Source organism: Thalassophryne amazonica, chromosome 20 (genome assembly GCF_902500255.1).
Source record: "Thalassophryne amazonica chromosome 20, fThaAma1.1, whole genome shotgun sequence".
Classification (NCBI taxonomy): domain Eukaryota; kingdom Metazoa; phylum Chordata; class Actinopteri; order Batrachoidiformes; family Batrachoididae; genus Thalassophryne; species Thalassophryne amazonica.
The window spans coordinates 56,796,078-56,821,429 of NC_047122.1; the positions used below are offsets into that span (position 1 = coordinate 56,796,078).

The 25,352-nt window shown below is 40.4% G+C and overlaps 1 protein-coding gene across 1 annotated transcript in view; it reads left to right on the forward strand.

The window, feature by feature from the left end:
• Positions 1 to 2,134: 2,134 nt before the first annotated feature.
• The window catches only part of angpt2b (angiopoietin 2b), a 94,170-nt gene continuing 70,952 nt past the window's right edge, over positions 2,135 to 25,352 (forward strand). Inside the window, 3 exon segments of the mRNA XM_034160413.1 lie at positions 2,135 to 2,613; positions 20,719 to 20,874; positions 22,834 to 22,955. Coding sequence (XP_034016304.1) covers positions 2,296 to 2,613; positions 20,719 to 20,874; positions 22,834 to 22,955 — 596 coding nt within the window. The 5' untranslated portion in view covers positions 2,135 to 2,295.

Genomic DNA, 25,352 nt, shown 5'->3' on the forward strand with positions numbered 1-25,352 from the left:
GATTTTCATTGTCAGGAAATTGGCTGATCAACTGCCGCTTTGCTTCATCAAAATTTTTTCAGAAAGTGTGAGAGACAGCCAGCACCGCCGTTCGGCATAAGCAGACTACGCAGCTTGCGTGGGGCACCAACCATGTTGCACTAGTTTGCAGGGCCTCCAATTGACTGAAAAATGTGTTGAAATTATTACATTATTACCAGTGATGCCGGTAATCTAACCACTTTTTTTTGTAACAAGTAATCTAACGCGTTAATCTTTCCAAATGAGTAATCAGATTAAAGTTACAAAGTTAAAGTTACAAAAAACTCCTGTAACAGTGGAATGTGCCGTTCATTTCCAAAGTAAACGCTTTGTTGATCCGGACGTCGTCTGACTACCAGAGAAATGGCAGAAGAGTTTGACATCAGTACTTTTTCGGCATGAAAAGACGTGCGGAGGGATTCGCGCGTCGGGACGGAGGCGCAGGGCACAGAACAAAAAGCAACGCCGTGATGAAGCCTCACAGGACATGTGGCATATCCAGCTCGTCCACAATTTCTCGGATAGTCACACAACTGAAAAGCCACCGAAAGCCATCTGAATCTTCTGAATGGTGCAAGAGCTGGGCATGTTAGGGCTTGTCCTGTGAGACCAACACGGAGGTGCTTTCGTCCCGCGCCATGAGCGGCTCCGTGGCGAATTTCTCCGCTCCTCTTTCCATTACAAAAACTCCTGTAACAGTGGAATGTGTCGAAAAAGTGCTATGTCCAGCTGTCTTGCCATTTCTCTGGTAGTCAGACGACGTCCCGGATCAACAAAGCGTTCACTTTCGAAATGATCTGGTCGTTTGAGCCTGTCGATCGCCACTCGGTGCACGGCGCGCGATCCGCCGCTGTGGGCCGTCTTTAATCCAGTTGTAATTGTCCTTAATCTCTGTGATCCCCATAAGATCTTCACCGAAACCCATCTGAATTTTCTGAATGGTTTCCACTTGGCTGTCTCTCACACTTTCTGAAAAAATTTTGGTGAAGCAAAGCGGCAGTCGATCAGCCAATTTCCTGACAATGAAAATCCGACGAGGGGGCTGGACCACTCCTCCCACAAGGCATGCTCACAGGTGAATGACGCAACCGACAGGCGTGAAAAAACTCACGCATGCGCACGAAGATTCAAGCTTGGCTGATGCAATCACACGTGATTCAAATCCATATAGTTTTTGCAAAAAATAAAAAGGTCCGTTACTTTTTTAACAGACCTCGCATTTATTTATTTATTTATTTTAACTGTGCAGTGTAACAAAACACATAAAATGACTTAAATGCATGACAAGAAAATGTTGAAAGTCTCTTTGGGAGTATTGATCACAGGAAACAATCAGCCACTGTGTCAGCTGTGTGACAGGACAACTTCCTCTGCTTTCATCCTCTGAGTTATATTTTGTTATCTGGGTCGGTGATACTTGATCACTGCCATGGCAGAATATCGAAAAGAAACCAGATATACTGAAAGCCTGTGGTTTTTAGAATTCAGCTGTGACTGTGTCCATTCAGACTGAGATTAAGTGCACAACCATGCTGTAGTGCAGATTGAAGCTTTTATTGTGCAGTGTGAGATATGGCATTTATGATGCATTGGAAAAGAACAGTGGTGTCAAAGATGGGAGAAAGGGAAAGTGTTGTAGAGGCAACACAGAGGACGGGACTGTGCCAAAAAAAAAAAAAAAAAAGACAAAGAAAATTGATAGAGGAAAGTTTCCAGTTCCCACTCTCTGTGGTGGGCAGAGTATATTTTTGTAGCTTCCGCTACAAAACAGGAGTCAGAGGAAGGGAGAAAGTCAGAGAGTGAGTCTGGCTGTGTGTGTGTGAATTTGTAAATTAGGCGCGCCACTCCACTTTAAGAGCTTTGGCACTTCAGCCAACATCCTGAAGCGGGCTGCTCTCCACCTCACCCCTCCTCTTGTCTCCTCCTGACCGGCGCACGGACTCTAGAAGCTTAAAGAGAAGGCAGAGAGGAACTTTGCACAAGTGAGGTACCTCCTGGGAAACAAGCCCACGGTTGGTTTCCTGGACTACGCTGGTCTAGGGGAATAGTGGCGCGACAATAGAAGGCAACCCTTTTTTTCCTGTGTGTATGCTTCTGGATGCACATATTGCAACAGAGTTGCAGCAATGACAAACCCGGGTCAAAGGAGAAATTAGAGGCAGAACCAGCAGGGGTTGGACTGCAAAGGCTGGAATCAGCGTGTTGAAGATTTTACCAACAGACGGCAAAAGAAAGAAGAACTCCACTGCCTCATTTGAGGATTTTGCCCCTGTCATGGGCCACCTTCTGACCCTGACTCTCCCTTACCTGGCCTACCTGCTGGCCACTGCGATCAGCTTAGAGCGTCGCCAGCACCACGTTCAGCACGGTCCCTGTAGCTACACCTTTATCCTCCCTGAGGTCGAACACTGCCGGTCCCTGAAGGACTTCCAGGTCACCAACACCCTCCAGAGGGACTCTCCGCTCCAGGATGAAATTGATGTGAGCCAACCTAAGCAGGGTAAGGCCCAAAATGAGAGGCCTTCCTGGCAGGAAAAGAAACTGGAGAGCCTAGAGAGTGCCATGGAGAATAACACCCTGTGGTTGCAGAAGGTACAGTCTGGTGTTTGAAATGGCTGAGTGATGGCTTTTTGTATGTCTTCATCTCATGGTTGCATTCTTTTGCTAATTATCACTGTTTGCCTGTTTTGATGTGCAAATATTAAAATGTGTCAACAATGAGTAAACCTCTTTTTAAGCAAATTGTGCACCAAAATTGGCATTGATTGTGCAGAAAATTTAACATATTGGGCTAATAGTTAGACCTGGGTTCAATTGATCGTTGCACCACCTTAATGTGTCATTTGACTAGACACTTAATTTGCATTGTCCTGGTAGTCCACCCTGTGATAAATGGGTACCAGCCTTGAATTAGCACTTGGACCAATGGACTTCCGGGCCTATATAGGACGTACTACTTATTTGACATAAAATGAGTCCAAAAAGTGTTCTGTCTGGGATTAAGAATAATGTGGAATGAAAGCTACTTAACATTTTATTCCAGAGAAAATCAAAATTCAGAAAAAAAAAAATCTTTACATTTTCTTTGCTACAACTAGATAGGCATTGCTGCACATAAACACAGAAACAGTCAAAATGGTAACAACTGAAACATTCAGACTTGATATATAACAAAACAAAAACATAACAAAATTAAAACTGACATATATTGCAGATGCCATGGTCAGGGATAGTGGCAAGGCAGTCAAGCCTTGTTTCCATTGTGGAAGGTTCCTGCTTCCAGGCCACTCCTGCCCATTCTCAAAGTAATGTGGATAAACGGGCATAAGATTGGAGCCAAATCAACATTCAGATCCACCTCAGATCTGCTCTGGTGACCCTGATTGAAAAAAGGGAGAAGCTGAAGGGATTTATGATAGAGCAAATGGAATAGGAGTTGAGTTACCAACTTAAAGGCATTCAAGGTGTGTCCACTTCAGGCTGTCTGTCTTTCGACAAGACATTTCACCTACATTTTCCCAGTCTACCAAGCTCCAAGTAGTTATTGACCTCAGGTAGTGAGTAACCTGCAATGGACTAGCCTCCCCTCCAAGGGGACACATCATATAACCCAATCCGGAATTATATGTCGGCCCTGTTGGACTGGAAACAGTTTACTTCCTTCCAGCTTTAAATTTTGAAAGCAGAACTGCCAACATGCTACTGCATTTATATTTTGCTTCCAGGTTCAAGAAGATGTCTTTAGCAATACGTTCTCTCAGTGGAGGTATAGTTTCTGTGAGTCCCTTAGACTTGTGTATGTTTTTAAAGACATATTTGTCAAATACATGTACAGAGATTGGCCTGTTTATTAATTCAGCTGTGTACTCTCAAAGGATTTACTACCTTTGATATATAGTATGATGCAATCAAATGGTTTGGTGGGTGAGTGTGGAGTGGGTGGCAATCATTTTATGAGCTAGATGACAAATCCTTTTTTTTGTTGGCTTGCCATCCTCCGTTTCTGAGGTTCAGTTTTTTTTTTTTTTTTTACCCACCTCTGCTTTTCATTCATTCATTCATTCATTTTCAACTAGTTATCTGGGTCCAATTCATGGCGGCAGAAGAAGAAGCAACTCATTCCACACTTTCCTACCCTTGGCCAAGTCCCGTAACTCTTCCCGAGGTATCCCAAGGCATAGCTAAGACAACTGGGAAATATAATCTCTCCAGCATGTCCTAGGTCTTCCCCAGGGCCTCCTCTCTTTTGGAAGACCTGGAAGACCTCTCAGGGAGACAACCAGGTGATGGTCTAGTGGTTAAGCTGTTGGGCTTGAGACGAGAAGATCCTTGGTTCAAATCCCAGCCTGACCGGAAAATTACAAAGGGCCCTTGGGCAATGTCCTTAATCCCCTAGTTTCTCCCAGTGTGTAGTGAGCGCCTTGTGTAGCAGCACCCTGACATTGGGGTGAATGTGAGGCATTATTGTAAAGCGCTTTGAGAGTCTGATGCAGATGGAAAAGTGCTATATAAATGCAGTTCATTTACCATTTAGGATAGGAGCTGAAATCAACTGGTAAACTGAGAGCCTCACTTTGTGTACCTCAGCTTTTCATACATCAGACATAATAAACTCGTGCAACTCATCACTTGATCACATCCACACTACTATCACCCTGCCTTCATTATTGATATCTAATTTCTGAGGTGGGATTTCCTGGATGATGGCTGGATACATATCTTGGCTCGGTGACCATATGTGGTGTATGTGTTTTCCTGTATTTAAGGCCAGCGGGATCACACAAACTCCCCGTTGCATGAGAGAGGTGAAAGACACGATGAAACAAGTCTGCTAATGTCACACAGTGCCAAATATGTCTCACACAGCTAAGCCTTCCAAACTGAGTATCCCCACCCCCCACTGGTGAAAAACACAAACTTCACTTTTCATAATCCACATATAAGCCTCAGTCTGAAATATGAACACTGCACATTTCCTCAGTGGGACTGAGAAATAATTATCTGTGGACAACATATTTTTGAACATCAGGGCTTTTGGTGTTTGCAGTTCGATCCTGGATTATGATGGTCTGATGGGATTAAATGAAATAAAGTGATTCCAAGCATTTTCAATAATGTTTTCATTGCAAAGGCCATCAGAGTACAAAATAGTGAAAAAGGGAACTTTATTTTATCGCACATTTTTTTAAAGATTCCATCACTTGTTCTTCCTATTTTTTTTTACACAACCCACCAAAACTCTGAACTGTATCTTCAGTTCCATCATTCTTTGCTTACTGCTCCTTGAAGAACTCTATTCTGTTTGTCGCTCGTTGCAAATTCCTGTTCCCCTGAGCCACTTGCTCTGTTCAACAGGACTACTTGCAACTCAGACAATTCACTCTGTCTGCTCCTTGGATGACTCCATTCCATCCATCGTTAATCAGAATAATTAATTGTCTCTATAAATAACTGTGATTTTTGTTACTTGGGAATTTATTCTATTGTTTATTGTGTCTTCAAGCTTCCCTCAACAGTTTATTCCATTTCTCATTAATTGGGATTACCTGCTCAATATATATATATATATATATATATATATATATATATATATATATATATATATATATATATATATATATATATATATATATATATATATATATGCCCTTCGTTGAGATTTCTTCTTCAGAAGAACAATTTATTTGGACCATCCTAAATTGTGACTTCCTACTTCTCATAGTTGTAAAATCTGGTCTTCTTTCATTGCCACTTCCTGGTCCTCTGAGGAGCTCTGATCAGTCTTTTTATCTTTCATCTGGACAACTGATCCTTCCAGCAACTAATTTTCATTCATTCATTGCCTCTTTCTGCCTCATATCAGTTTATTCTGTCAATCATTTCTTGCAACAACCTGCATCATGGTATTCAACTATTACAATTACTTGTTCTCCACAATGTCTTATTGTTCTCATAATTTTTGTGACATTCTGTTTTTACAAAACTGTTCATTCCATTCATAGCTCATTGCATCTTCCTGCTGCCCAGACCCATTAATTCCATTAACCATGCATTGTAATGTCCTACTTCTCAAAACAATTCATTACATTCCTCACAAATTGCCTACATCTTGGAACAGTTTATTGCATTCATCATATATTGCAACTTCCTACTTCTTGGAATTTACATTCATCATATGTTGCAAATTCCTATTTCTCGGAATGGTTCATTCCATTATTCATTCATTGCAGTGACATGTTTCAAAATAATCTATGCCCGTCACTATTTATTGTCAGTTACTATGTCTCAGAACAATTCATTCCATTAATTATAAAGAATTTGCATCTTCCTACTCTGACCAATTCATTCAATTAGTTGTTCACTGCAATTCCCTCTTCTGAGAAGCAGTTCATTAATTTTGTGTTCGAGCTCTTGGTTCATTTTTTTTTCACTCTTTCCTTTGTACATAAAAAGCCTCCGTTATTCACTATGTTAGTAAGTGAACATGGGATCCAGAGGGTGTTTAATTACACAAACTTGTGTTTCATAGTAGCAGAAGGCAAATGCATATTTGATAAAAAAGATGAAATTATTTTGGTCACTTGAAAGATTGCAAAGAGCAGGTACCTCAGTGGGATAAGGAGAATGAGTAGTCTGTTGACCTGGGTTTGATTCCTGGTTATGCCACCACCTGTCTGTGCCTTGAGACATTTTCTTGGTTTCACTCCTTTCTGTTTCGGTCCATCTCCTCCATTTTTATCCAGACTCCTCTGCTCCTTGGGGATGATGTATGTGTATCTTCCCACACCTTGACTTGTCTGCTGTCAGATCTCAAACTATCTGTCTATCTAGCTTACCCTCTCTTGACACACACTCAGAAACGTACAGGAAAAAAAACACACACACACACACACACACTCAAATCCCCTGTGCAAAGTCTGTCTGATGCTCAGTCTGTGAACCGGAGACCAAGTTCCGTGTGGAGCAGGGGTGGGCATCGAGGGCCGGGACACTGCAGGTTTTCCATGCAACCATTCACCTCAGCAGGTGGGTTGCTGATGAGCTTCTCCTCTGAACATAAACACCTGGTTGTCAATGAAATCACCTGCTGAGACACCTGATCATTAATGAAATCACCTGCTGAGGTGACTGGTTGCACGGAAAACCTGCAGTGTCTCGGCCCTTTATGGCACATGATTGGCCACCCCTGGTGTGGAGCGTCTCACAAGGCTGCACTACACATGCACGTCAGACAGATAAAATATAAATGAGAGAACATGTGCACATTTTCATTGAGGTTTACAATATGTCATGCATGCATCCAGTGAAGCTGGCAACTACTAACCGGTTAATCCCCCGGTTTGAAATTAATCACCTATCTGCTACAACCAGGTGAAGTTGGGGCACTCCCTTGACCTTATTATAATTGCTGGGGTCATCAAAACAGAGGCACTTGTGCTGGATCATGTCCAGAGAAAGGCACCACACGGACAAAAACTCGTACCTGACCATTTCTGACAATGCAAGTGATACTCATGCAAATCTACATATAAGTACAAAATACATTTGGTGTCACCTTATGTAACTGGTTAACTTCCAAGTCTCACCATCAGAAATCAAAGATTCAAACTACTGTAAAAAGTCACTGTTCCTGTTAAAGGTGTTAATATTTGGAATATTTGCTCTGATACATTAAATCATTTGGTAACTTGATTGGCTTATGAATTAGGTTTATCGATTTTGTTTCGTTTTTGGGTTTGTGCATGGTGCACTGCTGTTTGCTGTTTGTGTTTTGAAATTTTAGTTTGATGATTAATTTATATTTTGTTTTTGTTATAACGGGTATATGTGCAGGTGTGGTCACATGGTTTGTGCAGTTGGTTTCAAATCCCACCCCTGCCACATTCCCTCCATGTAATGTGGAGTTGCATCAGGAAGGGCAAAACTGAAAACTTATTCCAATTCAACATGCAGATCCACCTTGACTCTGCTGTGGTGACCCCGGGTGCAAACATGGGAGCAGCCAAAGGGTCTTACTTACTATCATGGGTACAGTATATGCATATTTTCTTTTTTATACATATGCATATATTTTTTTTATTTTTTTTGGTAAAGGGGTGGGCATTTATAAGCTTTTGCTTCTGCCTACACCCTGTCGGGCACATGGGTACATTGTTAAATTGTTTTCTTTGCTATTTTGAACCTGTTTGTGCCAAATAAATAAATTATTTGTGCCAAATAAATAAATTAATTAATTCATACAGTAAGACAGAAAGCACCAGGACCCTCAACCTTCATGCTCCTGCAAAGGTCTTTGCATCACCAAACACCTTTACACAAGAACTTCATGAATATAAGTCTCTAAGCTGTTCCCAGGTATGTCTTTATCTAAAAGTGTGCATGGACTGCAGAGGAAAAAATTACAAATAATGTCATTGTCTACATACCTAAGGACCAAATAGTGTCTGCATTCATTTATACACTGATGAAGTAGCTAATGTTATCAGTTCTGCTAGTAGCTAATCAATGCTTGGCACTACAAAATCAATATGATATCAAGGCATCTCGTGTTGAGTAAAATGCTGAAACAGTCAGCCAGCCCTTCTACAGTGAACTTTCTGTTTTATTTCAAGGTCTTAATTAAAAAAAAAAAAAAAATGCATTAACCATTAAGAAATTACCAGCATTTATGTACATGCAGTACATAGTTTTCTTTGTGAATTTCCCTCCATACAAAGAACAATAGAATTAAACAATCGCAATGTGCTTGTAGGATCGATTTTCAGTTTTAATTCAAGGCGTTTAACATGATGTTGCACTAACAATTCAGAATTACTGCTGTGTTTATACAAGGTACTTCAGTTTCAGAGGCTACAAGTACTTAGACAAACTAAATGTAACTATCTATGCAAATTATCACCTTATTGCCAGTTTTATTTCAGTGTTGGTAAGTCACTGACTTTATTTCCATGGTCCTCTGTGTTAAATCTGACTGGAATAATTTATGTTCTTTTTTGCCCATGAAATAAAAAAAAAAGACTAGTGGGTGAACCCAGACACATGCAGGATCTATGAAGGCGTTACAGACTTCTGTTGATGTCAGTGGAGAAATTGACATAGCTGTATATGTCCCACATCCTATCTCAGTGGTGGAAGAACATGAACACCTTTACTCTGTGGACTTCTTGGAATGGGAACTTTGCAAAATCATTTGCAAGAAAGAAGAAACTACTGCAAAATCATCCTTCAAATAAAATCTGAAGTGGACACAAGCCTCAAACTTTCAACACCCTGCCCGGACAAAGCATGATGCATAAAAGATCACAGTGCTGCTGAGGTTTCCACATAAACACTGCATGACCCGAGAGGACCTCTTCTGAATATACGTGAGGGAATACTGACCTTTCACCCTGAATGGGAAGGCCTTTTCAGCACCTCGTGGAGCTCATTACAGCGATTTGCATACACTAGGGAAGAACTTCAGTTCGTGATGACGAGCTTGAGACCTGCGTGAGTGGGCATGTGTGTATGTGCACATACGTATTTCAATGAAACATTGCAGTGTTTCATTTGAAGCTTCCACTGGGATGGTCCGACCCTCACTGTGAGCTTTCTGCACAAGCCCCATGAAAGAACTAATTCAGCAAGTTTCACAAAAGAATCTCTAAGTGGATGAGCATTACGGGACAGTATTAATGTTTCGGATTCCTTCTCATATTTTGAAGAAGAAAGCAGTGTTGGGTTTTGATTTTCTCGAACCCTAATGCAACCCCCGTTGACTCCCTTTCACATTTTGCTACCCTGATGTGTTGGCACGGTGGATGTGAGCATGTTTTTGTAAGTGCTTTTACAAGCCTGACAGGATTATGCTAATGCTGAAATATTGCATAGAGATCAAGGTAGCTAGGCTACCCTTAGTGACCTAATTCCTTTGCCTAGTAATGTTTCATTAAGCCAACGTTGCAGCACATTGCCCACGATGCTCACATTATCCAGTTGCCTTTTATTTTCGTTCACTTCACTGTCTTGAACACTCTGATTTCACCATCGCGTTTTACTCACATTTTAAACCCAAATGGGATTGTACCAGCGCTGCTGCCGCAACCCATCAATCACGTCATCAGATATGAAACATATTGACATTGCCCCTATCTAACAATCCTTAGGTGGCGCAGTCGCTCATTTGTCTGAACAGTAAGCAGATATATTTCCCCTGTCATACATCAGCTGTTTCTTCTATGCACAAACCTCACACTGAACCCAAAACTGGTACAAAAAGTGTTGGTTGTGGCACTTTTGAAGGTTTTGGGAGCATTTACATAGGCCATATAAGGTTACAATAACATAACTAGGGTTGCCACCTTTCAGAAATGAAAATAAAGGACACTCACTGCGGCTCCTCAAAGCCACTACCACCACCCAAGGAGTGATATATTTAATTTTGAAAAAAAAGCATTTAGTCATACCTGCTTTATTAACATTAAGCTGTTCATGATAAACTGTGCAGTCACTGAAGTGTGCAATAATAAACATAAATATTAAGGAAAATCTCTTTAATCACTTTAATCTTTTTTCACTTTAATCTTTAAAGTGAGGACATTTTACTTTAAGAGGAAATAAAAAAATAAAAATACTTGTTTGCCTTGTACTCATTGCCACTAAAGCTGTCAAGCCAGGGGTTCGACTCTTCCCACTCACATCTGTACATTTGCAAATGTTTTTGCTTCTTTGGATGTGGTGGAGTTTCAGGTATAGACATACCAGGCAACAAGGCAACCCGTGACAGGACCAGAAAGGTGGGCATATGGAGATGCAGACTTGAAAGTCTGAGGTCTATCCGCTGTACCTGTAGCAAGAACCCAATGCGAGGTACAGAGATGACACTGACAGCCCTTAATATTTCCTGTGTTTCATTTTGTTCATTATTCAGTTTTAATGAGTGTGTGGGATATTTATGAAAATACAGAACAATTTACATCCTTTATTGATAAAGGTAAGAGTACCAGCTTCATTACTAAAGTCAGGAGATCCAGTACCATTACTAAAGTCAAGAGTTTTAGCTCTATTACTAAAGTTAAGAATTCCAGCTTCATTACAAAAGTCAGGAGTTCCAGCTTCATTACAAAAGTCAGGAGTTCCAGTTCCATTACTAAAGTCAAGGGTTTCAGCTCCATTGCTAAAGTGAAGACTTTCAGCTGCATTACCAAAGCCAGTACGTCCAGTTCCATTTCAAAGTCAACAGTTTCAGCTGCAACAGAAAGGTCAAGAGATCCAGCTCCATTACTAAGGTCAAGATACAATACGGGACACAACAATTAATTGTCAAATAAAGGACAATTCTGTATTTTAAGGGATGGGTGGCAACCTTAAATGTAACACATTTTGCTAATGACTGTCTTAAAGAAAATGCTAAGCACAGCTGATGTCACCCATGTTGACTAGTGTCAACAGCCATTAGAGTCATCTGATATTGGGAAACATTTTGGTTGTATTGTCTTAATGTTCTGGCCAAGGTACCAATTTCCATACACTCTAATGGAACATGATCAATGCTAAAGTGTCTCCATGATATGTTTAGGAAGTATTTAGATCTCAGTAACCATGGAGGCTGGAGAGCACATGTTAATCAGGGAAATCCAACTTTTTATTTGATCCAATCAATCTCCCTGCCCCCACAAATGAACAGAAATTCAGATAGCACCACAGCACAAAAAGCTAATGCATTTACCATTAATACGATACGATATGATACGATACACTTTATTGTCCCCTCAGGGAAATTTGTCTTGGACTCATGCTAGGTGCCTTACAAAAAAAGAGAAAACAAACAATACAGATAAAAACACAACCACATCCATAACAAATTAACATGACAGGAGTCAGGAGAAACACCATAAATATTGCATAATTCCAATTTTAAACATTATTGTTTAACAATTTAATAGACATGGGGACGAATGAATTTTTAAATCTATTCAGCCTACTCCGAGGAACTCTGTACCTTCTCCCAGAAGGAAGGAGAGTGTACTCTGCGTGAAGAACATGAACTGAATCCATCAGTATCCTCTGAGCTGCTTTCAAAACAGACTCTTCATAGAGTGAACTGAGGGACTGATATTGTTTCTTTCCGATTATCTTCATTGCATCATCAATTTTTCTGTTAAGTTTCGTTTTAAATTGTACAGAAAGATTGCCGTACCAGGCAGTCATGCCATACCTAACTAGGCTCTCTAACACTGCCTGGTAAAACAACAACATAATTTTCTGATTGACTCCATACAAACGAAGTCTACGAAGGAAATAAAGTCTTTGATGGAATCGGGAGCACAAACTGTCCACATGTGCAGTCCAGCTGAAGGTATTGTCTATGTGCAGCCCCAAGTACTTGTATGAGTTGACCTGGTCAATGGGAATACCATGTATGACCACAGGAGTATGGTCCCCAACAGTCCTTGGATCCAGAATCATTTCCTTGGTTTTATTGACATTTAAAACCAAGTGGTTGTCATCACACCACTGCACAAAGTGTTTCACTTCAGGGAAGTACTTTGTTGGACTTGAGTCTTTGTGCAGTAGGCTCAAAATAGCTGTATCATCAGAAAATTTAAAAACAAAGTTATTGCAATAGTTATTTGTACAGTTATTAGTATAAAGAGTGAAGAGAACAGGAGAACTGACACAGCCTTGTGATACACCTGTATTTGATGATTTGAGTACCGAAAGAGCTTGATTAACTCTAACTTGTTGTAATCTATTAGTTAAAAAGGAATGATACCATCTGATTAAAAGTGGGTTAACATTCATTTCCTTTAACTTGGACAACAACAGGTATGGCTGTAATGTATTAAAGGCTGAGCTGAAATCAACCAATAAAATCCGTACATAAGCAGTAGGATCTTCCAAGTGCTTAAGTGAAAAGTGGGTTAAGCTGTTAATGGCATCGTCAGTGCCTCTACTCTGCCTATAAGCAAATTGGAATGGATCAAGTACAGGGTTAACAACCGTCTTAAGGAAAAATAGCATAATCTTTTCAAAGCACTTGCTTACAACAGATGTTAAAGCTATTGGCCTATAGTCATTATTTCCAAGTGAGCACGATTTTTTGGCAATTGGAACAATAATGGATCTTTTCCAGAGGGTTGGTACAGTATGAAGGTCTACGGACTGCTGGAAGACAGGACACCAAGCAAGGGCCAGTTCTTCTGCACATGCTTTTATAAGCATTGCAGAGATGCCGTCTGGGCCGGTGGATTTTTTTGTAGACACCTTCTTAAAGATTGATTAAACTCTCCATGAGTCGATTGCAATCCTAGTATTTTGATCAACAGGAAGATTTTCCAGAATATTCTTACAATCATCAGAAAAATCTTGTGTTTCAAACCTCAGAAAAAAATCATTTAACTCATTTGATTTTCCTTGATCATTTGTTGCAAGTGTCTTTTTAGCTGGATTCGTATTTGTCATTATCTTGATGTTATCCCACAGCCTTTTAATGTCTGATTCGCTAAAGTTCTTCTCAATAGTTTCCCTGTGTAATATCCTGGCCTTTTTCAGCAATGTATTAAGTTCTCTTTGTACCACTTTCACACTCATTCTATCTTTGTTCTTAAATGCTATTTTTTTCCTATTAATACACTCTTTCACCTGTTTAGTTATATATGGCTTATTATTTGGGTACACTGTAACTTCTTTCTTACTCATAACACTGTCTACACAAAATTTAATGTAATCTGTTATTGCTTCAGTGGCTTCATTTATTTCCATTTCATGAAATATTTCCCAATTAGTGCAGAGAAAGGATCCTTTAAGTATCTCCATATTGTCTTTGTCCCATAAAATCACTGTCTTTGTTTGTGGCTTACTTCTTTTAAGAGCAGTCTTATAAAGCGGGATCAACTGGACAATATTATGATCCGAATTTGAAAGTGGAGGCTTTGATTTGGCAGTGTAAGCATTTTTCACACTGCCATAGCATTTATCCAACACTTTGTTTCCACGCGTTTCGCATTTTACATATTGTTGAAAACCAGGAAGAGATAATTCTAATTTACAGTGATTAAAATCACCCAAGACAAACACTGGGGCCACCGGTGTACGTTGCAACTGTTTATGAATGCATTCAGCTATAAGGCTTGCTGTTCTTACTGCATTCCCACTAGGTGGAACATAAACAACACAAATGATTATATTCCCAAACTCCCTCGGGAGATAGAAAGGCCTCAGTGACAGACACAATAATTCTACATCCGATGTACACGTAGTCTCCCTCACGGTATAGTGCCTGCACCAGCTGTCATTCACAAGCAGGCAAACCCCGCCCCCTCTGCTCTTTCCTGACAACTCGGATCTGTCCCCTCGGATAAGAGAGAATCCCTCAAGTTCAACAAGAGAGTCAGGAATATCTTGATGAAGCCAGGTCTCAGAAAAGACCAACATACCAGCTTCCCGGTATTCCCAGCAAACTTTGGCGTCTATACGGAGCTCCTCGATCTTGTTTTTTAATGATCTTACGTTGCCAAACAATATGCCAGGTAATGGAGGTCTGGTTCCTCTCCGCCGGAGACGCTGATGTATTCCCCCTCGTCTGCCTCTCTTTCGCTGTCTGCCAGTTATCGGTTGTACTTTCACAACATCAAGGAAATCCGCTGGTGCTGTTATTTCCCGGCGACGGAGGGCCAGCAATGCGTCTTTGGAATACCGCAGCGGTAACGGATCCATGACTTCGCCGTGGAGCATTGTTTGGCATACCGCCAGCCCCAGCCAAAAAACGACGGACAACAAAAGTTTGTATGCAAAATTCATGATAATGCTTCTTCAAGCGTTCCTGACATCCCGCACACTCGCGTGCTAATAAAACAAAAACATGTTAAAAGACATAAAATAAGTTAAAAAGGCATAAAAAAAGGCATCCAAACCAGCATGAGCCCGGGTCGCCAGCCGTGCAGCACCACTGGAAGTTATTATTATTAATTGGATCAATTGGTTTAGTGTTGGCTTAATCACTTTGGTAGATGAATTAGTAGATATTCATTAAAGCATGGCTGTGTTCCTATACTGTATTTGGAAAAAAAAAAAAAAAACAAAACAAAAAAAAAAGTACCTGTGTTGCTACCTGTAACACATAAGTCGGAGGCAAAGACCCTTGTGCAGAGAACCACTTTGATGTAAAAGGCAAACAGTTTTTCTTTGCAGCCCGCACAGTGAAGCAGTTCTGTGTACACAGAAAAAAAGCACTCCATTCACTATAGTCATCTGGGTGGAAACAGAGAGCTTGGCTAACCGTGGGAGAAAGCAACGATTCCAGCAAAATGAAGGCAGTCCAAAAAGCAACAGTGTCTATGAGGGAGTCAGAAATCAAGTCAAAGCACAGTTAGCAATCAAACCAGCTGGCATATCCAAGAGTCGGCAGGCAATGCTTGACAAACATTCAGTAAACACAGGAAGGCTGTATGGGTCAGCAACTGGAATCAAACACAGAGGAATGACATGAGAGAGAGAGAGAGTAAGCATAGGCACGAGACAATCTGGCACTGGAGTGAAGGGCTGTGATGGTTAAATAGTGTGTGACGTAATTTATCAGGAAATGAGTGTGCACATGAAACTAGAATCTTGAGTGCACATCAGACAGGAAATAAATTAAAGAAAATACACAAAGAGCAATTACCAAACAAACAGCATTAAAGGAAACAATAATGGTGAAGAGGTTTCACTACAAACAAGGTAAAGGTAAATATGTCAGAGTAAAACACATTAAAACAGTTTGAGATATATCTCAAACAGTTTAAAAACTGTTTGAGATATACTCATTTGGAATATCCCAGTCAAATTTGGTGAAAATCCAATCAATGTAATAAAAGTTATCATTGGCAAAACAAAGTGTGACTGATGCACTGAGCTACAGCAGGTAAAATAAGTACTGAAAATGTCACCATTTTTGTCAGTAAATATATTTCTAAAGGTACTATTGACATGAAGTTTTCACCAGCTGTCGGTAACAACCAAGATAATCAATAAATACAAAGAAACCAAAACAAATAAGTATAGAAATTAAGTTATGTGTAATAAAATGGAATGACACAGGGAAAAATATTGAACATGCTTCTGGAAATTTATTGAATACTTCAAGATGCCTCCTGCATGGAGAAACTAGTGTCATGCATTGCTGAGGTGTGATTTTTGGCTAATTTTTTCCACACAAACAGTATTCAAATCTTTAAGGTTCCGTAGACCTCTTCTATGAACTCTGATGTTTAGTTCTTTCCATAGATTTTTCTATTGTTTCGACATCAAGTGATTGGATGGGCCATTCTAGCACCTTTATTTTCATTCTCTGAAACCACTTGAGAGTTTCCTTGGCTGTGTGTTTGGGATCATTGTTTTGCTGAAATGTCCACCCTCATTTCATCTTCATCATACTGGTAGATGGCAACAGAATTTCATCAAGAAAGTCTCAGTACATTTCCCATTCATCCTTCCTTAAATTATACGACATTTGCCAGTGCCAGATGCTGACAAACAGCCCCACACTGATATTCCTACCTCCAAACTTCATTGTTGGTACTATGTGTTTTGGGGGTGGTGTACAGTGCAATTTATGGTGTGTATTATGGTATCCAAAGAGTTACATTTTGGTCTAATTTGACAAGACTATATTCTTTTACTTACTTACTTACTTATTACTTACTTATATTCTCCCAGTATTTCACAGGCTTGTCTAAATGTTCAGCAGTAAACTTTAACCAAGCTTCAACATGCTTTTTCTTCAACAATGGAATCTGATGTGGTGAGCATGCATACAGGTCATGGAGGTTGAGTGCATTGTTTTCTTTGAAACAGTTATACCTGCTAATTCTATTCCTTTCTGAACCTCTCCACAAATGGTCCTTGGCTCTTGGGCAACTCTTCTGATAATTCTAATTACTCATCTGCCAGAAATCTTGTGAGGAGTACTTGGCCATGGCCAGTTTATGGTGAAATGATTTCCACTTTCAGATTATGACCCCAACAGTGATCACTGGATCATTCAGAAGTTGAGAAATCCTTCTGTAACCAATGGCATCAGTTTGTTTGCAGCAGTAAGGTTGTGAAGATCTTGAGAGAGCTCTTTGCTTTTACCCATCATGAGCTGTTGTTGTGTGACACCTTGGCAATGACAGAACTTTTTATAGACCATCAGTTGGGATTCAAACATCTGATATTAATTTGCACTGACAAGGGACAGGATTGCTTTCTAATTTCTAATAGATTTCAGCTGGTGTCTTGGCTTTCTATGTCTTTTTGCACCTCCCATTCTTCAGGTGTTCACTTCTTTTTCCTGTCATTTCCTGTGTCACATTTTAACACAATTTATGAACAATGATGGTTTGATTTCTTTGTATGTGTGGATAACTTGGGTTGTTACCCACATCTGGTGAAAATTTCACGTCAATAGCACCTTTAGAAATATATTTACTGAGGAAAATGGTGACATGTTCAATACTTATTTTTCTTGCTTTAACAACGCACAGACAAGTGCACATATATTTCCTCCTTCTGGCTTTGTGGCCGGTGATGGATAATAAATTATTTGACCAACATATCAAATGATAGAGCTCCCATAATTTGCACAGAACTGATTCTACTTGGCCCTCCTACATATAGAAAGAGAAAACTGTGCACCATCCCAAATGTGATTCATCTTGCTGCATTGTGCAACATAGGACACAGTTGCAGTTAATATAAATGTCAGAAAGACTCAAGCCCCATGGATTGAGCTGTGCTGCTTAAGTGTAGAACAAAAATGCTGTGGACAGGAAGCTGGTAGTGGCTACATAAGGCTGATTTACATTGCATGGATCTTATTGGCTTCATTCCTTTTGATAATCCCTTCATAATCTTCATTATTGGGGGAATTTTGTTTCCTGTCTTAGCTATCATAAAGTAAAAAAAAAAAAAAAAATCATGATGGTCTCACAGAGTGAGACAAAGAGGGACAGTTGGAATGTAAAAGTCATCTGGAATGGTGTAGGTGATCAAGAGGGAGAAACAGAACCATGTCATGTCTATTTTCCAACTGGAATAAGTATTTTTATCCTCTAAAAGCAACACAAAAAGCTTTTTTGTTGTCACCATATATTGTCATAATTCCATCCTACTACAAAATAGCCATTTGCAATGACAATAATAACTGTTGCCTCATTCGAAAATGATTTGATTTTGCAAATCGGCACTAATAAACCCAGTACTTTTCAATGCAAAGTCGATTTTCCTGTCATGTGGTTTGATGAGTAATCTCTGATCCTTTTTCCACAGAAATTCTTCCAATATTCAAGTTGTTTAGTTCAAAATAGTCTCCTTGTTTAGGTTTTTGCAAGCACAGGCTATTGCCTATGACACACAGTTTCATAGCTCATGGTAGGAAGAGCGGAATTCATCTTTGAGATGTTTGCTCAAATACACCACATTAATAAGAAAATCTGTCTGCTGAAATAAGATTGATGCTGTCCTATTTTTACTCCTGCTATAATACCGCATGATGGGTTTTTGCCAGACCATCTTACTCCGGGATTGTGAGTGATTACAGCGTCTAGCTGACTTTCTCCAAAGTATGGCTATCATTTTGCTCTATTGTTGATCAAACCATATCAAATTCCACAGAAATATGACCACAATGCAACATTTTGTGGAACTTAGGATAGGTGGATGCATGGCTGGACCAGGGGTGGTGCAAATTTTGGATGGTAGAAATGGTTAACCAAACTGATGAGCATAACTTAAACTGCTTGGTTATGGTAACTGTTTAACTGTAAAATATGCTACAGTGTAGCAGTGTCCAGTGCAAATACTCCAAAACTGGAACTCCAAAACATTACAGGCAGCACAGTGGCTTTGTGGTTAGCACTGTTGCCTCACAGCAAGAAGGTCATGGGTTGGATTCCCAACTGGAAATCCAGTCATTTTCGTAAAACATTATGGGAAGCACAGTGGATTAGTGGTTAGCACTGTTTCTTCACAGCAAGAAGGTCATGAGTTTGATTCCCAATTGTGGCCTTTCTGTGTGGAGTTTGCATATGTTCTCTCTGCATGTTTATGTGGATTTGCTTGGGTTTCCTCCCACAATTTAAAGACATGCAGGTTAGTTGGATTGGAAACTTTATAATTGTCCAGGTCTCCCTTGCAAAAGCGGTCTCGATCTCAATGGGACTAACCTGGTTAAATAAAGGTTAAATAAAATTAAACATTCATTTCTGATGGCTGGCTGAATGGCTGGATAGATGATATGGAGACATTGCATGTATCCTAACGTGAGAATACTATGGTGTAGTTACCTTGGCTGAGCCACTATGCTGTCAATGAACATAGTTTGTTGGCTTCTTTAAAAGATGAACCAACATTTTACGCACTCACAGTCTGGAGGTCAGATGCCAAAAATAACTATACAGATGGATAGGCCTTGGGTCAGGGAAGAATTAATATAATCTTGAGTTGGAGCTGACATTAGTTCAAATTATTTTCATTTATCAGTTTCTTTTCTTTCAATCACTTCCCATGCATCTCAAGAACTGGCTTGATGACGTCATAAAAATGTATAGATGCTTCACAAATAGATCCAGCTTAGATGGCTGAATATATTCATCTAAGGAGACATCTATCAACTGGCAGAGGGTGGACATTCGTGCTCTTCATGGGTGGTGCAGGCTCATTACCCTGTGTGATGGCAAAGTGGTGACAATAGGATATTGTTTTCACTGTGTGTGTGTGTGTGTTTAACTCAAAAATGGCTGATAAGATCTCCTTCAAACATGGCACCAAAATTACTTCAATATATATATAGAGGTAATTAGCTTTTGGAGATGTTTGGTCAAAAGTCAAGAGAAACAGTCTTAAAAACTTTTATATCTCAACAACCAAGAAACCTAGATGGATGACCTAATAACCCAATCTCACGCCATTTCATGACAGCATCACGAAAAGTAAATGAATCTACTGGATCATGAAACCGTCATGAAAAGTGCCACATTTTTGTGACAGGAGCATAAATTCATTTTGTGATGGGAGCAAGAAATGTGGGGTGCAGTTTATCTGTATCTGGAGTACCAGATTAGACTTCAGAACTTCCTTGTTTCTTCATGGCAAACATTCAACAAGGTGTTTGAAATATTCTTCAGAGATATTGGTCCATATTGACATGATAGCATCACACAGTTTTCCATTCAACCAGTCTGCCCATTCTCCTCTGACATCAACCAGGCATTTTTGTCCAGACAAGTGCTGCTCATGGGATATCTTATCTTTTTTGGACCATTCTCTGTAAAGTTTAGAAATGGTTGTGCATAACAATCCCTATAGATTAGCAGCTGAACATCTGAAAGACCAGTCCATCTAGCACCAACATAGATGCCAAGTTGAAAGTCCCTTAAATCTCCTTCCTTCCACATTTATGATGCTTGGTTTGAACTTCAGTAACTTGTCTTCACCACGTCTAGACGCCTAAATGGGTTAAGTTACTGCCATGTGATTGGCTGATTAGCTATTTGTGTTAACATGCAATTGAACAGGTGTACCTAATAAAGTGACTGGTGAGTGTATATTTACTTATATATTTATATTGTGGCTTGTGATCACACAGGGTATGCATCAGAACTTCTGATGCCTTTCATTCTCGATGCAGTTAACCGCCCAGTGAACACATCTCATATTCTGGACAATATCATCTGCATTGTGTTGTCTTCTTTACAGCTGGAGAACTTTATCCAAGAAAATGTGCGTTCTGGGATGGAAGAAATAAAGAGGACTGCTGTACACACCCAGACGGCTGCCATGTTGGAGATGGGAACCAACCTCCTGAGTCAATCAGCAGAGCAGACGCGCAAACTGACAGACGTCGAGACACAGGTGAGTCCAACAGAAAGGATCCGACTGAACACAAGTAAAGGCATTTATAGCCAATCCAAATCGACAACCCTCCAATCACACCCATGGCTTGAAGCATCTGATGCTACATGTGGACACTTGATAATGAGGTAATTATCTGCAAATCAAACAAAACTCGCTGAGGAGCCATGCCCAAAGGTGGACACAACTGTTTTTACCAGCTGGCATTTAGTTCTACAAGCTCTGATTGACACACTGAGTTGTGCAAGGTGCCTGTCAGCAAGCCAATTAAAATTTAAATTAAAACATAAAGCATATGTGTCTTCAAATGTGCCACAGAGCTGCTTTTACAGATTGGACTGTTTTGGTCCAGATGCTTTTTTCCTGCTTTTATTTTTTTTTCAATCCCTGATCATAGTTTACACTGCAGTTTATAATATATTTTTGTAATTCATGGTATTTCTGAAATACTAGGGGAGCTACGACCACTACCTTTGCACCCCCCCCAGGACTAAACCAAACCAACTTTTTTAGGTTCCTTAGATGACCCCAAAACACAATAAGGATGTTCTCAAAAACAAAAGCTGGCCTCAAGCCAGTTATCCAAGATGGCCACCAAAATAGGGTTTGTGCGCAGTATTATTTTCCATGCAAAGTGCAGTAATATGTACTTGTATGGGGTGGGTATTTGGTTGAAGCCTTATGTGTTTGATGTAAACTGGGATATACAATGAAAAAATTGGAGATTGGCATAATATTTATTTAGAGGATGTGACAGTGACCATAAAAAGTCGGTCACGGTCGCCAGCCTCCAAAACAAATGCAACCACTGGTGACCTTGAAACGGAGGTCAAGGTCAAGGCCTTCAAACCCATGCGAAGTACTCCTCCAAGGCATGTACCCACCAAGTATGAAGTTTCGATGAGCAAAAGGTGCCGAGCTACGTTGTGGCAAAGGATTTGACAGTTGTGACCATTGGTGACCTTGAAAAGTAGGTCAAGGTCACTAGCCTTCAAACCCATGCGAAGTACTCCTCCAAAGCATGTACCCACCAAGTATGAAGTTTCGATGAGCAATAGGTGCCGAGCTACGTTGCGGGGAAGGATTTGACAGTTGACCATTGGTGACCTTGAAAAGCAGGTCAAGGTCACTGGCCTTCGAACCCATGAGAAGTACTCCTTCAAGGCATGTACCTACCAAATATTAAGTTTCTGCGACCAATAGGTGCCAAGCTACGTTGGGGCGAAGGATTTGACAGTTGTGACCACTGGTGACCTTCAAAAGTAAGTCAAGGTCACTGACCCTCGAACCCATGCAAAGTACTCCTCCAAGGCATGTACCCACAAAATATGAAGTTTCTGTGAGTAATAGGTGCCGAGTTACGTTGCAGTGAATAAATTGCAGCCGTCCGGCTGACTGGCCGGACAGAGGGACAAACTGATGGAAGGATGGAGGGACGGACAAGCCGGATGCTATATGCCCTGCCTCGCGGTGCATAAAAATCGAAACTTAATGGAAACTTGTATTAATTGCAGTGCAATGAGAAAAAGTATTTCTCGTAGGCTCCAAAGGCTGCGTGAATGTTCAAATTTCCCCAATAGCAGGGTATGTGTGTGTGTGTGTGTGTGTGTGTTTGTGTATGTGTGTGTGTGTGTGTGTGAGAGAGAGAGAGAGATAGAGACTGTGCACAAGATAACTCAAATATAGCTGGGCAGATTTCCTTCACACGTGATGAGATCATTGCTTGGATAGATGGCTAGAGGTGATTAGAGTTTGGGCTAAGTTGATCAACGGTCAAGGTCCAAAATATCTCAACAACCAAGAAGCCTAGATGGATGATCTAAAGCATATATTAATTGCAAAAAAGTTTTTGATTGATCACTATAAATGATTCTAATATGAAGTCACACAGCCTGAGTGTAACAAATAAAGGTGCTGTAGTGCAAATCTTTAATGATTTGTGTTCTTACCAATCAACAGGTGTTGAACCAGACGAGTCGCCTCGAGATCCAGCTGCTTGAATATTCTCTCTTCACTAACCGTCTGGAGAAACATATTCTCCTGCAGACTCAGGAGATCTCACGTCTCAGTGATCAAAACAGGTATGCATCATTTCAAACTGGGTTGCCCAATTAATCGCATTAAGATCATGATGTCAGCCTGTGCAACTATACCGTGTGCCGTTCTGGAGTCTGTGTGCACCCCACCATTAAAATACAGACACTTCTAAAATGGATTTTACAGCCTTTAACATGTGAAAGACAAAGAATAACCTCCTTTTTGTTGTTGTTGTTCTGCTTCGCTCTGTGCACACGTGTGCATCAAGGTCTGCTGATCCTGTTTCTCGTGGGTGTACATCAGTAGCAAGGTAGAATTTAAGTGTCAAGGAAATGTGATGTGTTGTGTCAACCATAGATTTTTGTGCTGAAACATCTGCACTCATTAAGCACTAATGAGGAAGAAAAGAAAGACTAGAGTTCAATAGGGAATTTTCATCTAGCAGATGCTCAATGCTCTTTGAAATTAGGCCATTCAACCTGAGGCTTGTACCCAATTACAGTTGAGTGGACTGAGACAATGCGGATTAAGTGTCTTGTCCAAAGACACACACAGGTAACATGAGCGGGATTCAAACGCAGGCCAGCATACAGTATTGACCAGTAAGGCAGCTTATCCACTGAGCTACCTGCTTGATTCATTTCAAATCCATTGCAGTGATGTAGTGAGACAAAATTACAAAAAAAAGTACTACTGTCCTAATAGTTATGTACCTGACTGTATCTGGTCTATGCAAATTAATAGTTAATGGATTGTTTGAATACACATATACACATTGTAGTGTGCGAATAACTTTGAGAACTTCAAAATATAACGCAATGCTAAAATACCCTTGGCTGTATGAGCATTGCATTCTTTATCATTTGCAGTTGTTTCATTATTAAGATCCCATTGTCGTATGTACAATTTGTACTTGTTCAAATCACATCATCATTTGTTCATGTTGTGCAAATCAAGGAATAGTTGTAGAGCACCCTCTGTGCATTTGCTGTTATTAATGACACAATTGTAACGCCATAGGGAGTTAGCGAAAGTTAGCGTGCAAGCTAATGTCTGCTAACTCCCTATGGAGTTACATTTGTGTCACTCCACAGGGAGTTAGCGAAAGTTAGCATGCAAGCTAACATCTGCAAAATGTCTTGTAAATGGCTCCAGAGATGTTATCAGGTTACAAAAACAGCATTTTGAGTTTTAGAAATGTTTATTTCTCCCTAGCTTTGATATAATATACCAGAAATCAATCAATCAATCAATTTTTTTTTATATAGCGCCAAATCACAACAAACAGTTGCCCCAAGGCGCTTTATATTGTAAGGCAAGGTCATACAATAATTCTGTAAAACCCCAACGGTCAAAACGACCCCCTGTGAGCAAGCACTTGGCTACAGTGGGAAGGAAAAACTCCCTTTTAACAGGAAGAAACCTCCAGCAGAACCAGGCTCAGGGAGGGGCAGTCTTCTGCTGGGACTGGTTGGGGCTGAGGGAGAGAACCAGGAAAAAGACATGCTGTGGAGGGGAGCAGAGATCGATCACTAATGACTAAATGCAGAGTGGTGCATACAGAGCAAAAAGAGAAAGAAACAGTGCATCATGGGAACCCCCCAGCAGTCTAAGTCTATAGCAGCATAACTAAGGGATGGTTCAGGGTCACCTGATCCAGCCCTAACTATAAGCTTTAGCAAAAAGGAAAGTTTTAAGCCTAATCTTAAAAGTAGAGAGGGTGTCTGTCTCCCTGATCTGAATTGGGAGCTGGTTCCACAGGAGAGGAGCCTGACATTTTAACTTCGTTAGCCATCTTTGAATTTGTCCAAGGTCTGTGTCCCAAGATTGTTCCCTGTGAATTTCTGTAATAGGACCTATGCAGAGCACAGACAAGGATGGATGGATGGATGGATGGACGGATGGACCGACAGACGAAAAGCCTTTGCAATACCTGATGGCCAGATTTGATGGCCTTGGGTAAAAATGGCAGTACCTTGGGGTTTATTTATACTCGAAGCGATTTTAATGCTGCACATGTACATGGACATCCAGAAAAATGCATATTTTGCACAGCTGGAAAGCAGGAGCATGTTGCATGAACCCAAAGTGTCAGAGCAATGATTGACACCCAGAGGTATCTCATTTCTTATCATCCTAACCATCTGTTCCAAGTGAAAGTGAAAATGCACCAACACCACCTGTTACACATCTGACTCTTGTTGGCCCTACGTTGCCCTGAGGCCCTCGTCCTTCATGTTGATGACACGGCGCTGACATGTAAATAAATGAATCCGTCTTCACGAAAGCAAACACTGTGACGGGAAGTGTGAAATCACAAAGGTCAAACTGATTTTGCAGCCAGGAGGCTGTTGAGTGAGAGGGAAATGAGGACTCTTGTGGTTATGAGGGACGAGTCCCACTGATCCAACAGGACATGGAGCCAGTTTTGTCATTCGGCC